The sequence below is a fragment of the Rhinatrema bivittatum genome, chromosome 3 (assembly GCF_901001135.1).
Source record: "Rhinatrema bivittatum chromosome 3, aRhiBiv1.1, whole genome shotgun sequence".
Classification (NCBI taxonomy): domain Eukaryota; kingdom Metazoa; phylum Chordata; class Amphibia; order Gymnophiona; family Rhinatrematidae; genus Rhinatrema; species Rhinatrema bivittatum.
The window spans coordinates 160904311-160922055 of record NC_042617.1 but is presented as its reverse complement, the minus strand read 5'-3'; the positions used below and the strand labels follow the sequence as shown (position 1 = coordinate 160922055).

The following is a 17745-nucleotide window of genomic DNA, read 5'->3' as shown; positions in this document are numbered from 1 at the left end:
AGGCTGGAAACTTCAGGCTGGTTAGCCTCACCTTGATGGTGGACAAATTAATGGAGACTGTACTGAAGGAAAGGTTAGTGAACTATCTACTGGACCCCAGGCAGCGAGGATTCACCAGGGGAGGGTCCTGTCAGACAAATCTGATTGACTTTTTTGATAGGGTGACTAAAGAATTAGATCAAGGAAGATCGCTCAGTGTCATATGCTTGGATTTTAGCAAAGCTTTTGATATGGTCCCACATAGGAAGCTTGTGAATAAAATGAGAAACTTGGGAGTGAGTGCCAAGGTGGTGGCGTGGATTACAAACTTGTTGATGGATAGAAGACAACATGTGATGGTAAATGGAACCTACTCTGAAGAAAGAACGGTGTTAAGTGGAGTGCTGCAAAGATCAGTGTTGGGACCAGTCCTATTCAATATCTTTGTGAGCGACATTGCAGAAGGGATAGAAAGTAAAGTTTTTATTTTTGCGGATGATACTAAGATCTTCAACAGAGTGGACATGCTGAAAGAAGTAGAGAGAATGAGACGTGATTTAAGGAAACTTGAAGAGTGGTTGAAGATATGGTAGCTGGAATTCAATGCCAAGAAATGCATCTGGGGTATGGTAACCCCAAAGAGCTGCATGTCTTGCGGGGTAACGGGCTGTTGTCCATGGAGCAAGAAAGGGACTTCGGGGTGATAGTGGCTAGCGATCTGAAGACAGCAAAGCAGTGTGACAATGTAATAGCTAAAGCCAGAAGAATGCTGGGCTGCATAAAGAGAGGAATATCCAGTAAGAAAAAGGAAGTGATAGTCTCCTTGTACAGGTCCTTGCTGAGGCCTCACCTGGCTTATTGTGTTCAGTTCTAAAATCCATAACTCAGAAGGGACAAAGACAGGATGGAGGCGGTCCAAAGAAGGGCGACAAAAATGTGGGGAGGTCTCCATCAAAAGACTTATGAGTAGAAGTTGAAGGACCTAAATATGTATACCCTGGAGGAGAGGAGGTGCAGGGGAGATAAGATACAGACCTTCAGGTACCTGAAAGGTTTTAATAATACACATTCAACAAACCTTTTCCAGTATAAAGAAATCAGTAGAATTAGGGGTCACGTCATGAAATTCCAGGGAGGACAACTCAGAACCAACGTCAGGAAATATTTCTTCATGGAGAAGGGTGGTGGATGCCTGGAATGCCCTTCCGGAGGAGGTGGTGAGGAAAAAACGGTGAAAGATTTCAAAGAGACATGGGATAAACACAGTGGATCCCTAAAGGCTAGAGGATGGAAATGAGGAAAAGAGCACATGGGGTAACTTGCTGGTGTGGCAGTTACAACCCTTAACCTTCAAGAAAGGCCAACAATTACCGACATGGTTAAAAGGTCAGGTGTGAATCATGAGTTAATCCTAATAACCAAAACCTGTGGTATTTATCAGGAAGATGAATCTAAGTATGTCTTTTTGTCTGCTTAATGTACATTGGACTCCCTTATTATCTGTAACTATTATACAGATATATAATTACATTGAATATCAGTTTGTAATATTTCCTTTAAATTAATAATATTATTATCTGTGTTTCTCTGAACATATAGTTTTGTAAAATTAAGTTGAAATTTCAATAAAAATAAAATTACAAAAAAAAAAAGTTCAGGTGAAAGAGGTTATTTTAGCCAAAAACAATTTAAAAAAATTGGAAGAAGGATCCATCAGAAGAAAATAGGAAAAAAAAAAAAAAGCATTGTAAAGTTAAATGTAGAGCATTGATAAGACAGGCTAAGAGAGATTTTGAAATGAAGTTGGCCTTAGAGGCAAAAACTACAATAAAAACTTTAAAAAATATATCCAAAGCAGGAAATCTGTGAGGAAGTCAGTTGGACCCATTAGATCAGTGGTTCTCAACCCTGTCCTGGGGACCCCCCCCAGCCAGTCGGGTTTTTAGGATATCCACAATGAATATGCATGAGTGAAAAATTGCATGCACTGCCTCCATAACATGTAAAGGGGATGGAACGGCTCATGAAGTTAAAAAGTAGCACATTTAAAACAAATTGGAGAAAATTATTTTTCATTCAACGCAAAGTTAAGCTCTGAAATTCATTGCCAGAGGATGTGGTTAGTGCAGTTAGCATAGCTGGGTTTAAAGAAGGTTTGAACAAATTCCTGGAGAAGTCCATAAACTGCTATTAATCAAGTTGACTTAGGGAATAGCCACTGCATTAGTGGCATGGGATCTATTTAATGTTTGGAAACAGGATTTTGGGCTTGATGAACCCTCGGTCTGACCCAGTATGACAGCTTCTTATGTTCTTATAAAGAATCTCCTGGTTTTTGTCCTTTTCGTTATTAAAGTCCTGGATAAGTGAGCCCATGCTATTAGGTTCAAAAGAAGATTCTACGGGTAATACCCTCTGACCCACTTTTACATCCTCTGAATCGCACCTCTCCCCAGGATCTGACATATTCCAAATTCATAGAAAAGATGGGATCAAGGCTTGGAGTTCATATCCATAAAGACAATAACCCCAACTCAGATCTCCTTGTTCTTCTTCAAATTCTGGACATCTTGTAAGAGCCAGCAACCCTTCCAGTCCTCAATGTCTTATTAAATGAGGATTATTTATTTATTTATTTATTTATTTATTTATTTCGTGATTTTTTATATACCGCGGCACGTTAAAAACATCACCTCGGTTTACAATAAACAATAATTCAGCAACAGGCTTTACAGAGAAATTGAAATAACATAGACATGATATATATCAAAAAATACCAACAAGATCAAAGCAAATACAATAAACAAAGGTAATCATGAACCTTAGTAAATGGCCAGACTAATAATAAATGGAAGTTCAGAAACCAAAAAAGTCAAAATTTGCAGTGAGAAGGTTAAAGTCGGCGAGTAGTAATGATTCAGTGAGAACAGGAATATTAATCGGTAAACATGTGGGAAAAGTTATGGGTAAAGGATGTGGGAAACACCTATTTCAGACACTCCTTTGGCTAGGAAGCTTGATCTCAAATACAGAGTTCAAATGTTTCCAGGTTTTGGTGTCATTCAGTTTGCACACCAGTCTGTAGTGGTCAAATCTGCTATGAAGAAATGAAAAGACAAGAATTCACTTAAATACACCCACAGGAAAAGACCATAGACTATTGACAACGTTGACACAAAGTTTTTCAAAGCTCCATGCTCACCACTCTCATTGCTATCCACCAGTTTCACATAGCAAAATACCTCCATAACTGAATTCAGAAGCTGAAGCCTTTTCTGCAATCTAAAGATAGTGGTAGTTGCTATTCCAATTACTTTTAGATGCAGAAAAAGGCATTCAGCCCTTTCTCAGATCTGAGTCATTCAGTTTTTCTCTCACATAACTCCTTAGCCTCTATCAGGGCTTCATGTATGGCTTGGCTTAGAGCATATGCAAAGATGTCCACGAGAAGTTGGCAGACCTCCCAATGTTTAGGGGGCAATCTATTTGGCGAAAAACTCAAAGAAAATTTTTTTTTTCATTTCCTCTGGAGCATCCCTAATTGCAGATCAGATCTTTGAGATCTCTACAAACAGATCTATTTCCCCCACTAGCCCCATTGTAGCATCACTTAAGAAAGTATTGACTAGAACTAGCCCTGGAGCTGATTTCCTGGCCACACTGCTTGTACTCTCCTCAGAGTGTGAAATCCATTTACCACCACCCTCTGTTATATGCATGTATTTGCAAGAAATTGCAATTAATAACATTCCTGAGATGAATTTAAAAGTTTTCTTTTTGTTATGTCTACTGACTGGTATTGGTTGTTTTAGCTAGCAGGTTTCTGGTAACTGGTTTGTGTGACAATTTCACCAAGTTAGGAGCTCTTTAAAATTACCTGTTGACTTTGGCATAATGAGTGGATCAAATATAGGTTAGCAATTCATTTTCTATAAAACATTTTTTAGGTTTGTTGTGAATTTTTTTCTTGGCGTTTGGAAGCAATTAATGCTCTCCCTGTTAGATTCTTGTTTTGTTATAAAATATTGTTTACATCAACATAACCAGTTTTCTCACTATAATAATAATAGTGATCTTAAAATTCTGTACAAATTGATAATTAGGGCACAAAGTGAATTGTCTCAAACACCGTGTCTTTGGAGCTTTTTAGCAAGGTTTTTTTGTTGGTTTTCAGCTATCAGAAAAACCTTGATACAGCAGTTTCCAAACTTTGGTACTTAACAGACCCATAATGTCACAATGCCTGTACAAAAGTTTTATGCCCTATCATTCCTTTCATAACCTAAGAGCATGATCAGGAATGGAAGGGCTCTCAGGTGTTTACCAGTCATTTTGTGAAACTAATATTTCCGCATATAATTCTCTGAATGCACATTTTCTGTCTTTTTGGGTAGGCTCTACAGTATCTCTCTAAGGCACATAAATGTCAGACTCATCGGAGTGGCTGGGAGAAGGATGTTTCCTCATTTAAGGCAGTTATAAAAGGAGCAGTGGAACTTGCACATGGTACATCCCTTTTGTAAATATACCATTTTGTATTCGCATATTAGAGGGCCAAGCCAAAGTGATGATTTCCAAGAAAGGGAAGGGGAAAAAAAACCCCCAAAATTGTTTCAAATTGAAAGTAATATGTCAAGAGTTTTTTATATGTTTTCATCACCAATGCTTGCCGAGAATTTTCCCAAATATGTGTATTTGGAAATGTCTGCCTGAGCTACTGACCGGCAGTAGGACTGTATCTAAGAAGGGCATTCATAGAAATGTTGGTAAAGCTTAGCTTTGGGATCTTAAATGTGATTCATATGTATCTGGTACAATACCCTTAAAAAAAAAAAAGACATGAAATCATTTGTACAGCTGGAAATACATTTTCCAGTTTACTGTGATTTTAGTTTAAATTCAGCAGGCTTCCGCTTTCAATCAGTCAGTTTGGCACTTAATCCACTAGAAAGAACAGGTAAATACCTGATCATTGTTCCATTAATGCTTTTGAGGTAAATGGGCGGAGGGGGAAGTAATCCTCGGGAGGAATTCTCTATAGTCTTTTAAACAAGGTACCTAAAGGCTGCATCTTTTAGCCTGTTAGATGTGTAAATTTATTCAGCAACACGCTGTAGTAAAGGCAGACTTTTGTTACCTTCTCCAGGAACATAATGAGGTTTGCCTCTAAGAGGCCTCATGCTTACCTTTTAAAATCCCAGTAATTAATGAAAGATCCTAACAGTAGTTTTCCAATTAAGTGCCAACTCAAGACAACAGGCTGCCGTTAGCAGAGTCCACCAAAAGATCTTCTTTCTTTTTGACTTTCAGTGGCAGTGACATGCAGTAAAACCAGATCCAGCCATCAGGAAGCTGTGCAGATTCTCTCTTCAGCTCGACTCAACCTGCGTGGTTTATCTTCCAGAGCAAAGGTAAGATTTAAATTGTCACCACTCTGGGCAGTTGTCAGACGTCTTATTCTCATCCAGTCACTGCATCATCCTCTGCTAAACTAACTGTGAGCAGGTACGGCCTAGGTTTTTTCTCCTGTATTATGATTTTCTTTCTTTTAAAATGACTTTTTGAAATTGATGAATCTGATTGTCCACTTTCTTCATAGCTGTTTAATTGTAACATCACACCAGCAGAAAAGAACACACAGCCTTCTCTCTCATATATTTCCACCATGGAAAACCCTGTCAGTCTGCAAAACAGATTAACCTTCGAGTCATTTTTAAACAAGGTAGACACTTTAGAATAAAAGTAAGGAACGCTAGTGAGTCATTGTGGTCCATGCATTGCACTTCTCAAGCAATTTCAAGGATTCAACCTTGACATTCCCAGCATACTTCCGACTGGCCAATGTTGAGTTCTCCCATTTTGCATGTTGGCTTCAATACAAGATATTTCAAACCACTGAAAACAGAGTGGTGTCTTATTACAGACATTACTTTGTGATAACAGAAGTTGCTCTCTTGCCTAAAATTCCTCAGCTTACAGTAGAGCTGGGAAGAAATATAGAAAAGGTCCTCAGATTTTTAACTTTTTGTTTAACACCATCACTCATCGTAGTAACATAGTGAATGGCAGCAGATAAAGACCAAAATGGGCTCTCCAGTCAGCCCAGCAACTTTTTGAAATTCTTTTTTTTAAAGGGTTTTAGCAGTTGCCACTTTATGCAGGCTACCTCCAAGAAGAAATGTAAACTTTAGGTTTAATAGTAAAGTTACCCATTTGTTCATTTCTGTACTCTCGCCAGTAGAAATTATCTAACTCCTTGCTTATGACAGAAAGCTTGTGCACTGGCATTGCCTTACCAGCCTCTGAAGATTATTGGGCTTTGAAGCTTGCAACTCTTTCCTAAGTACATTTTGAAAAATATATTTTATCCTTTTCCTATCATTATCTACATCCAGTCTTCAGGGACTGCCTGGCCAGTTGGGTTTTCATGAGATACAGATTTCAGATATGGTTGCATGCACTGCCTGTATTGTATGTAACTACATCTCATGCATATTTATTCCGGACATTCTGAAAACAAGATTGGCCAAGGTGGTCACTGCTGATTGAGTTGAGAATCACTGGTCTAGTTACCAAGTAAAATGTTTTTTAATGTTCTCTTTAAAGCGCTGCTAGCTAGAGTCCTTAAAATATCAAGTAGATTGTTTCATGACTTCCTCTTTCCATCTTATGCTCAGGTCTCCTTTCTTTTCTTTACTTATATTTATAAAATGATTATTGCATCTGTTTTATTTCTTAGATTTTTGCACTGGGAAAAAAATTGTGCACTTTCCATTGTAGATGCTCCTCTTTTTCTTCACATTTTCATCATTATATGGTGCCTTTATGGGGCTCAAGGATCAGACAGTCATTTTCCTGAGTCCTAATGGTGGAAGTCACTTAGTAGGAGAGGTTTTCAAAAACTTAATAATAATAATTCCTCAGGACCTAAAAAGAACTGCAAACATTTGTTGTGACTGCCTGCTGAGTTACCAAAAAAAAAATAAAAATAAAATTAAACTGCTGTTTTAAAGCTAGGTAATTAGTAAAAGTAATTGAAAAGGGTTGTATCGTATCGCATAGTGATACCAAAATTCTCTAACATGATGTGTTTCACCAAATGTTCTCCTTTGCATGTTGGGAAACTAAAGAATCTTATCTGCAGTAGTTTCCATGCTAATTGTTGGATGTATTTAATGTATTGCCATCCCCTAGACTGGATAAGTAAATAGCCCAAACTATGGCAAAATATGTTGGGGGGTTTTTATTTTTCAATCAATTCTAAGCATCATGAATGTCTTAGAACAAATGATTGGCTCTTACCCATTTTTTTTTTTTACTTCGGAGAGTCATTACCTTGCTGATGACAGCATTTGAAGTAAATAGTTTTAATTTGAAATTGGCAGACTGATAATGATCTCCAGAGCCAGGAATGTTTTGAGGATGCCCTTAATTCTTTCCACCAGGACATCAGAGCATTGATCACTAAGAATTATCCTGCCTGAAGGCCATTATTATATAGCTGATCCTAAATAACCAAAAGGGCATATTACAATGGCTTGAAGAGTTAAGGATCTACCCTTAATCCACCAGGATATTAATGACAGAAAATAAAAAAGGAATGTTTTTTCTATTACCACATATATCTTCATTTTATTACAACACAGCTAAAAAGTATTCATTTAAAATAACTTTAGACCATTCTGTTTTCTTCTGTGGTCATTGATAGTGAGGTAATGGACCTCTGAAATAGAAGGTTGAACATCAGCCAGTTAGACTACTCTCCTGAGATCTATAGAACTCAAACATGCAGCCTATTAAAACATAAGACTGATTTTTTTTTTTCACATCGTGGACACATTTATTAGAAATGAATTATTTCATTTGAGATCACGCAAAGATTCTGAGTGTCCAGTAAGGGCTGGAGAAAGGCTTGCCAGATGACATCAGCTGCTGCAGGTAACAGGACCAGACACTGCAGGGACTGCCAGACTTGTAGTTTGTGCAACTAGGGCTGGTTCCAATTTATTTATTTATTTATTTAATTTCTTTTACTATACCGATGCTCAAGACTAGGTCTTATCGTACCGGTTTACAATGTAACTGAGGGGAAACCAATTAACATCAAGGTAGAAAGTAAAGTTACATTAAACAGGGAGCATAAAACCTGGGCAATGGAAGACAGTACAGAGTTTAAACTAAGAAACAATTAGAGAGAGATAAATATATCTCTCTTTAAATTCCCTTTAAATTCGCTCTTACCTCCGTTGGATCCGGGCCCGACCACGCGGCTACCTGTGCTGTCCCTGCCGCCCTCCGACCGCACGAACGCCGCGAAGGCCCGCCCCCCACCAGCAGCCAGCCAACCACAAGGGGCCCTGAGGCTCCTTAAAGCTAGCTGCAGCTCCGGGATCCCCCTCTTCACCGGCGATCCTCTGCAACCACGACGACCGGAACCGAGCGAAGGCCTGCGCGATCGGCGCCACGGACCCACCGGGGTAAGGCCCTTTAAATTCGCTCTTACCTCCGTTGGATCCGGGCCCGACCACGCGGCTACCTGTGCCGTCCCTGCCGCCCTCCGACCGCACGAACGCCGCGAAGGCCCGCCCCCCACCAGCAGCCAGCCAACCACAAGGGGCCCTGAGGCTCCTTAAAGCCAGCTGCAGCTCCGGGATCCCCCTCTTCACCGGCGATCCTCTGCAACCACGACGACCGGACCGAGCGAAGGCCTGCGCGATCGGCGCCACGGACCCACCGGGGTAAGGCCCTTTAAATTCGCTCTTACCTCCGTTGGATCCGGGCCCGACCACGCGGCTACCTGTGCCGTCCCTGCCGCCCTCCGACCGCACGAACGCCGCGAAGGCCCGCCCCCCACCAGCAGCCAGCCAACCACAAGGGGCCCTGAGGCTCCTTAAAGCCAGCTGCAACTCCGGTGCCGCGCGCCGTGCGTCGCGCGCCGAAGGAGCGCGACAAAGGGGCCCGCCCCTTTGTGCGCCCCTTCGTGCAGCCCATTCGGACTGCCCTGAAGGACCACGAATCTTGATCCAGACCACCCTCGCTCTCTCAGCAGGCCCACTGGACCCGAAGCCCAACTGCCAACCCTCAGCCAAGACCAACCTGGCCTCAGGAACGCCGGAGTGAGTAGGCACCCCCACAGATCCTTTCATCCCCTTGCCCCTACCACGGGACTACTCCCCACCCTAACATCTTAATACGCCCCAAGCCGTATTAACTGCATATTACCTACATGGTCTTGCATTGTTACCTACATAACCTGCATTGTCTTACCTACATAGCCTTACCATGTCTAAGAACTGCACATTATCTGCATTGTTTTGTATTGTCTAATCAGTACTAACTGTATATTACCTTCATTGTCTAACCTGCAATACCTGCTTTGTTTAACCTGCATGGTGTACTATCGACATTACTCGCACTACTGCACCAGCACTGTACCCTTTCCCTCAGCCAAACTCTCCCTATACCTTAAACCCCGCCCTGTATTGCCCTCCACGCTCTCACTACGGACGCCACCCTGTTTTTATTCTCTGTTAGTCCCCACCACCCAAGTCCCCTCACTTTTCTAGAACCATGTGCCTACTCCCCATCCCAACACGGCACTGCCCACTACTACGCAAACCCCCAACAACACCCCCCCACCCACCCATACTTCGCAAATCCCTCATACCAATTATGACCCCACCTTTCTCACAACTCCTAGGTTTAACAACAATAGCCATTACTCTCTTCAATGCCCAATCCATACAAAAAAAAGGAACTATACTAAATGATCTGCTTACAGACGACAACCCCGACCTTTGTGCCATTACCGAATCCTGGTTAAAAAATACCGACCAGGTTTTCCTAAACCAGCTCCCCACAAAGTCATACGACCTCCTCTCCATACCAAGGCCGAAAAAGAAAGGAGGTGGTCTACTCTTGGCAGCCAAGAAAAGACTCAACCTCAGACTCCAAACCACTCAACCACCACCCAAAATTGAAATTGCACTATTTGCATCCAGATCCCTACAAATCTGCCTAGTCTACCCCCCCCCCCAGGCCTAATTGAAAAAGATCCCTCACCCATCACTGAATACTTCACCGTCAACCTCAAAACAGACCTTCCTACCATTATTCTAGGGGATTTCAACCTCCATGTAGATACCCGCCCCACCACCCCCGCCTGCGAGACTCTACTGGACACCCTCAAAGCCCTAGATTTCAACCAAATCATCGCCGAACCCACACACAAAGCAGGCCACACACTCGATCTAATATTGACCCGTAGTCACCCCAGTACCATGGTCCGACCATTTCCTCATTAATGCAACCCTTGAAACCAAACCCCTCACACCTTCCACACAAAAACACCATAAAACCATCGCCTTCCGTAAACACTGTAGTACGGAAGAGCTCACCCTAGCTTTCAACAAAATAGCTAACAACATCGATCTCACCAATCCAGACACCGCACAACACTCCTGGAACAATCTCACTACAACCATAGCCAATAAATTATGCCCCATTATTCACAAAGAAATACCCTTTACACAACAGGAGAAAAGGAAACCTTGGTTCTCCGCCAAGCTAAAAACCTTGAAACAAGAGCTAAGAGCCAAAGAACGCGCCTGGCGCAAACAACCATCGGCTTCACTTAAAGCCACATATAACAACACTTTACACGCATACCGTCATGCAATTACCCAAGCCAAGCGTGATTTCCACGCGGCAAAGATCCACGACTACCAATTTAATGCAAACGCCTTATTCACATATGTCTCAGAACTCACCAACCCCAATACACCAACACTCAACGATACTGTCTCCAACAAAAAATGCGAAGAACTAGCCCTATACTTCAAGAATAAAATCGACAATATTCTACTCCGCTTCCCAGACAACACTACCCCCCTCCCCCCCATCCCCAATGACAAAAAGATCACCCTTAAAACATTTGACCTCACCACCAACATAGAAGTAGAAGCAATACTAAAAAGATGAAACCATCCACACACTCTTCAGACACCATCCCTTCAAAAACCCTCCTCTCCATCATCCCCGCCATCACCAAACATATTAAGGACTTTATCAACTGCTCTATTACTGCAGGCAGTGTCCCAGACCCACTCAAACTGGCTATAGTCAAGCCCCTTCTAAAGAAACCCACCCTCGACCCCACAGACCCAGCCAATTACCGTCCAATCTCCAATCTCCCTTTCTTATCAAAAGTACTAGAGAGGGCTATTAACAAACAACTAACGGAGTTTTTAGAAGACCACAATGTCCTCCACACTCAACAGTTCGGTTTCCGTAAAGACCGAAGCACCGAAACCTTACTACTAGCCATGACAGACACCATACTTAAAGGTATGGACCACGGAAACTCGTACCTACTCGCCCCTACTAGACATCTCAGCTGCCTACGATACTGTCAACCATCAGATACTAATGACCCGCCTAACAGAAATAGGTATCACCGACACAGCCCTCTCATGGCTCTCCTCCTACCTCACACACAGAGAGTATCTAGTAAAAATCGACAAGCACGAATCCTCACACATACCTATCACGCAGGGCGTACCCCAGGGATCATCCTTATCCTCCACCCTGTTTAATATTTATCTCATACCCCTATGCCACCTTCTCTCCAAACTGGGCCTGAAATTCTTCCTGTATGCAGATGACGTACAGATTCTCATCCCGTTTCAGGGATCCATAAAAGAACCTCTGCAACGCTGGGAATCCTGCCTTGCCACCATAAGCGCCTCACTATCCGAACTCCATCTAGCTCTAAACTCGTCAAAAACAGAATTACTCGTCATTTCTAAGCAGCCTGAATGTTTCACTCTCCCCATGCGACAGAACACTCCCCAAAATACAACCACAGCCACCCCTCAGACCCAGGTTGTAAGAGATCTGGGCGTCTACATAGACCAACACCTAAGTTTCAAACCCCACATCAAAAACCTATTAAAGGGGGGTTTCTATAAACTTAACATCTTAAAAAAACTCAAACCCCTCCTCCACACCCACGATTTCCGCACAGTCGTACAGACCACAATGCTCACAAAACTAGACTATTGCAATTCCCTATTGCTAGGACTCCCCGCCACCACCATCAAACCCCTCCAAATTCTGCAAAACTCCATGGCTAGAATCATAACAGGCACACAAAAAAGGGAACACATCACCCCCATACTAAAAGACCTACATTGGTTACCCATCTCCTTCCGCTCACAATACAAAACCCTCACCATCCTTCACAATTCCCTACACAAACATAATCACACCTGGCTCGACGAAATGCCTCGTTACCGGTCATCCGACCGACCCACAAGAACAACCCATGCAGGTACTCTACACACCCCATCCCTAAAGGCAGCACATTCTACTCACACCAGAGAGAGAGCCTTCTCCATCGCTGCCCCCACCCTCTGGAACTCCCTCCCCACCCTCCTACGCCAAGAGACATCCCTGCAAATTTTCAAGAAAGGAGTCAAAACATGGCTATTCCGACAGGCCTATCCCGACACAAACCAAACTTAATTTCTCCCCAGCCCCCCCTGTTCGAATTTCCCCCTCCCCATCCTAAGTTTCCCCCCGCCCCTCCCATGGATACCCTAGAAGAAACAACATTCCCCTACGGCTTAATTTAATTTATTTTTTGATCATGATCGGTTAATGTGTACTTTTGTAAGAAATAGTATGTTGCTCCAAGATTACATTGTTATGGTTTTACTTTATTTTATTCTTTATACATCGTTTTGTTTTAATGTTTTATTGTATCGCCCATCTGAGTTCTTTGTAAACCGGCATGATGTGCTGCACGAATGTCGGTAAATAAAAGTTAATAAATAAATAAATAAATAAATAAATAAATATAAATCAACAAAAAACTGTAAGATACATAAACATAGGTTTATCCTAGGCAGTTATTAGCATGGTATGTCCAGAGGGAGAAGGAAAGGGTGAGGTTGGGTGGGGGGGAACGGGAGAGGGAAAAGAGGGGGGGTAGGGATTGGGGAGGGGTGGGGGAGTGAGAGTCAGTGATGGTTGAGGAGATCCTTCAGCGGTAGGCTGAAGATTTAGAGAGTGCTGAGCTGTTCAGGAAAAATTAGAAATATTAAAATTAATAAAAAAAAAAAAAAAAGGCACAGGGTATACTAGGATCACACCTTATTTCATCCTTTCCTGGATACAAACCTCCCTGCAAGTCACCATTAATTTAGAGCAAGCAGCAAATTCAATCCTGCTACCCATCTTCATGCTTCCTGTCTCCATATTTACAAACTAAAGGTTAGAGGCTCAGATTTTTATACAAGATTTTATTAAATTTTTATTGGGCTAAAAAATAAGCTAGTTTGGGGGGAAAAGATGTCAAAATAGTGATATAGTGATGATGTGGAAGAAAATAAGCTTTTCTTGTATATGCAAATAGGTGATATCTGAGCCATTGCACTCTTCACACACAACCCTTGGGCATTAGGAAGGAAATAAAAAAAAAGGAACTTCAGGAGTGTAGTGATTCTTGTCCTTGCTTTTCTAATGAGTTTTAATGCAATCTAGAAGTTAAAATGTCTGCTTTGTTTTGTTTTTTTTTAATCACACAGCAACTATTTACAGATGTAGCAAGTGGTGATGTCTGCAGTGAGTTGGCTGATGAAGTCAGAACAATGGACATCTTGATCAGCGAGCTCCAAGAAATGAGCAACCAGCTGAGAAATCATTAACGAAGTAACAATTAGGCTTCCAGGAAAAGGGGAATATGTTTCTTTGCTGACTAGAATTTGTAACAATTGCAACTGCAATATCTATGTAATTTACAATGCCTACCATAATAAATATTTTGTATTCCGCACTGTGATTGTTCATTTAGTTAGTTGGCCAAGTATCTGTAAGCTTCAAAACTATTTAAAATCACATGCTGCTTCTGCTTCTACAATGGAGTGGAACATCTTACTTATAAGGCAATTATTTGAGATTAGTTCTACATGAATATGTGCCTTGCAACAAAAAAAGAAAAGGAAATTCAAGCAGTTCTCACTTTGTCAAACGTTCCAAAACAAATGTAAAGTAGATGCCATATAGTTGGTAAACAGTTACACAAGTGAGCAGTTTTGACTTCAATGCACACTAGTCTAATTGTGTACCATAAATACCTGTTAATCACACAAATATTCTTTTTTCAAAGGGGTTACGTGCGGAAAATTTGCATATACATACGTAAGTAGCTTGTATATGCGGACATGCTATTTTATAAATATTGAAAGTACGTTCATATTTAAAGTTTCGTACGCATATTTACCAGTGCAAAAAAGGGGGTGGTCCAGGGGGGCGTTCCAGGGTGCAGTCAAGAGGTACGCACGGGATTTGCTATTTTATAAGAGAGATTACGTATAAATTATCTAACTTATTTGCACAATTTTGCACCTGCTAATTAACTAGTACAATTGATACAGACTTCTCTGTTGGTAATTTTTGGGTGGGAGGTCTGAGTGAACTGGTGGGGTTCAGAAAGATGTGCTAGAGAGTCCTGGTGAACTGGAGACAAAACTAGGTGAACTGGCAGAGGTATCGAGTCGGTGATTTCACACATGCGTGCTGGAAAGAATTTATTCATGCGTACATTAGAAAATACCTGGCTTTCCGTGTACATGTTCTATTTGTTTGTACATGCACATGTTTATAAATATAAGTAGGAAAAGCAAGTGCTTTCATTGCAACGGCAGTATATGTGTAATCTGAAACATACACATGTACTTTTGGAGCATAAGTCTCCAGTATTTTATAAACTGCACTGCTCCTGCTACTTTATTTATAAAATGATAGGATAAATCTCTGCTCATTCACTTATATATGCAAATGTAGTAACACAAATAAGGCTGAATTTTAAGAGGCCGCACGCGTAAATACCTGGTTTAAGCGCGTGGCCGGGCCCTGCGCGTGCCACGTGCATGTTACAATGGGCCCGGCCACGCTTATAAACCCTGGTACTTGTCAAAGTGCTGGGCCTCTCCAAAGGGGCAGGGAAGAGGGTGGGCCGCTTTTAACATCGACCCCATAGGTTTAAAAATTATCCTGTCTGTGTTATATTTTAGCCATAGTCTCTGAGACACAAAGTCTGAGGCTGAGTAGCACTGAAACACAATGGCTCCTGAAGGCAGCATATGCCCAGTGTCAGGCTTTGGTTTTTGAAATCCTTCGTGGGTGCACGGATTGAATCTTTGTGTGGCACAGCGTTGATGGATTGTTGCTCCAAGGACCTATATTCCAAGCCCAGGACTATTACATGTTTAGCTGCAGGAGGAACCTGTGGAGATTTAGGAGCCATTATCAGCATAAAAATAAGTGGACACCCTTGTGTTTTGAGCTTTTCCCATGCATAAAAAACACAAAATATATACCAGAAAATTTTTGTGTGATTAACTAATAGAGACATTGATGGTACATAATTAGACTAATATGCATTGAAGTCAAAACTACTCACTTATGTAACAATTTATGCACTTCATACCATCTACTTTACAATACCATTTACAGAATATATATATATATGTATATATATATCTATATATATATATATGTATACGTACCAGCAGATTGCGGTTATCACAGTTACATGAATGTGCTGTAATTGGTTCATGTCTGTTGCTGTACTTAACTGTAGATGGAATCATTTCGGTGTCCCTACTAATGTCATGGGATGAAATGAGATCTATAATGATTTAGAACTAAATATAGAAAGGTAAAAGGAAATGAACTTGCAATAAAATCCGAGGTATTAGATTTTATTTCTGGACATACATTTTTTTCCAAACTGACTTTGCATCTGAATGCTGTATTTTCAGTTGCAGTCCTCTAATGTTGACACTTACTGGCAATAGTTACAAAATGATGCAAAGGATTCTTCTCCAGTTCAGTAATTTAATTATATGGTTAGGTACTCCAGAGCAAACCTCCTTTCTTAATGTGGTCATGTTTGAGTGAATTATGTAGCACAGGATCAGAGAATGAGGCCTTTCATCCACTTGAAGAGTGTCATGGTGTTTCAACCAAGCTCTGACCTGCATACCTTACTGCTTTGAAGCCATGGCTTCCTAAAGCAATTCTGAAAGATAGATGGGTTTTTACATTGTTATTAAACTGAATGTCTTTACCCTCTCAAAGTGAACAATCTACTTGTTTAGAATGTTTACTATGCACAGAATTCCCCCATTAAAAAACTTGTTTTACAAAAAATTTCCAAAGCTGAATAGAATTGGAAATTTTTCAAGACCAGGACTGTGCTTCAATACCTGCACCCACCATGCTCATATAATTTTGTTTCTTGTGTCCTCATTGTACGACATTCAGACGTTTGTTTAAAAAAAAAAAAATTCCATACTAGTCATTGCTGATACTGTCCCAGCTTTCAAATAATATTCTGCTAGGCATCAGAAAGCAATAGTATCTTGTGACGAAGTTGCAAGCTGGGGAAAAGAGTGGCCTAGTGGTTAAAGGAATCAGTTGGGAACCAAAGAAACCAAGGGTCAAATTTTGCTTCTCCCACTGATCATCCTTGTGGTATTGAGCAAGTCACTTTATTTCTCATTGCTTCAGTATCCATTTAGAGTGTAAGCCTTCATGGCACAGAGTCTTTATTGTATCTGAATACTTATCACCATCACACAGTGCTGTGTATGTCCAGTAGTGCTATAGAATTGATAAGTATTAAATATTAATCCAAAATAGCCAACAAATTTCACATAAGGAGTTAGTGTTAGTTAATGCTTAGAAGAAATATGAAAGAATGAATGAAATGAAAGCAACATCAGCAAATTATATTTCAAGCATATAAGGAAGTTTGAGTAGACCAAGTCTAGATTAAATAAAAGCTATAGACTTTGTGCAGTGTTTGAGAAGTATATACAGAAAGTACTAATACTCTCTATGAATTATAGGGGAAGCACTTAAAAAAAAAAACAATTTTAAGATACATGTTTCTTCTAATTGGCTTAGCTGAAATTTGGGAATTTTCAATTTACTTTGGGGTAGATTTTAAAAAGCATTTACTCGAGCAAAACTGGTTTTTGCTCGAGTAAATACACTTTACTCAAGTAAGTGGGCTTTTCAAAATTGCTACAATATATGCCATTGAATTGTCCATAGGATTTACTCAAGTAAGTGCACTTTACTCGAGTAAATAGCTTTTGAAAATTGCTACGATAGTATGTCACATTTACATGCGTAACTCCTTTGAAAATGACCCCCTTTATATATTTCTAATTTTATAATATCTGCAGGAAAAGTGCTTTTGGGGGTCTAATTGTTTTTTCCTGAGAATTCCTATTTTACTTTGGATTTTCTGCCACAAGGTGTTCTTGGGTAAAAGCAATGTCTCAATGCTGTGAGAAATGTGTACATATCAGACTAGATAGGTAGTATGGTCTTTTTCTGCCATCATGTTTCTATTTTCCTAGCATGTAGCAGATGGACTCAGGACCAATGGGTATAGTGTACTCCTGTTAGCAGTTGGAGACGGATCAGATTTCAATCTGACGTCAGCCCTAGTACATATACCCCTGCAGGAAGTGCAGCTCTTCAGTATTTTCCGTCTCCATATCAGTTCGGGACTCTGTGCACGCTAGCACAGCGTTAGAGTGATTTAGCAAAGAAAACCAAAACAAGAAGAAATCTTACCTCTACAGACGAGCCCCACTCTCCTGCTGTGACACCCATTGGGTCCCTCCCCCAGTTGAGAATTCCCGAGGTGATTTCCGCAATCCCTCGGAGGTAAGCCTTGGTTCA

The 17745-nt window shown here is 40.9% G+C and overlaps 1 protein-coding gene across 4 annotated transcripts in view; it reads left to right on the top strand.

Annotated features, from left to right (window-relative positions):
- The window catches only part of TTC27 (tetratricopeptide repeat domain 27), a 521976-nt gene extending 506234 nt beyond the window's left edge, over positions 1-15742 (top strand). For all 4 annotated transcript variants that reach the window (XM_029593895.1, XM_029593892.1, XM_029593893.1 and 1 more), the window contains 3 exons: positions 4374-4485; positions 5290-5390; positions 13569-15742. In XM_029593895.1, coding sequence (XP_029449755.1) covers positions 4374-4485; positions 5290-5390; positions 13569-13688 — 333 coding nt within the window. In that variant the 3' untranslated portion in view covers positions 13689-15742. The remainder of the gene's footprint in view (positions 1-4373; positions 4486-5289; positions 5391-13568) is intronic.
- The last annotated feature ends 2003 nt before the right edge of the window (positions 15743-17745 follow it).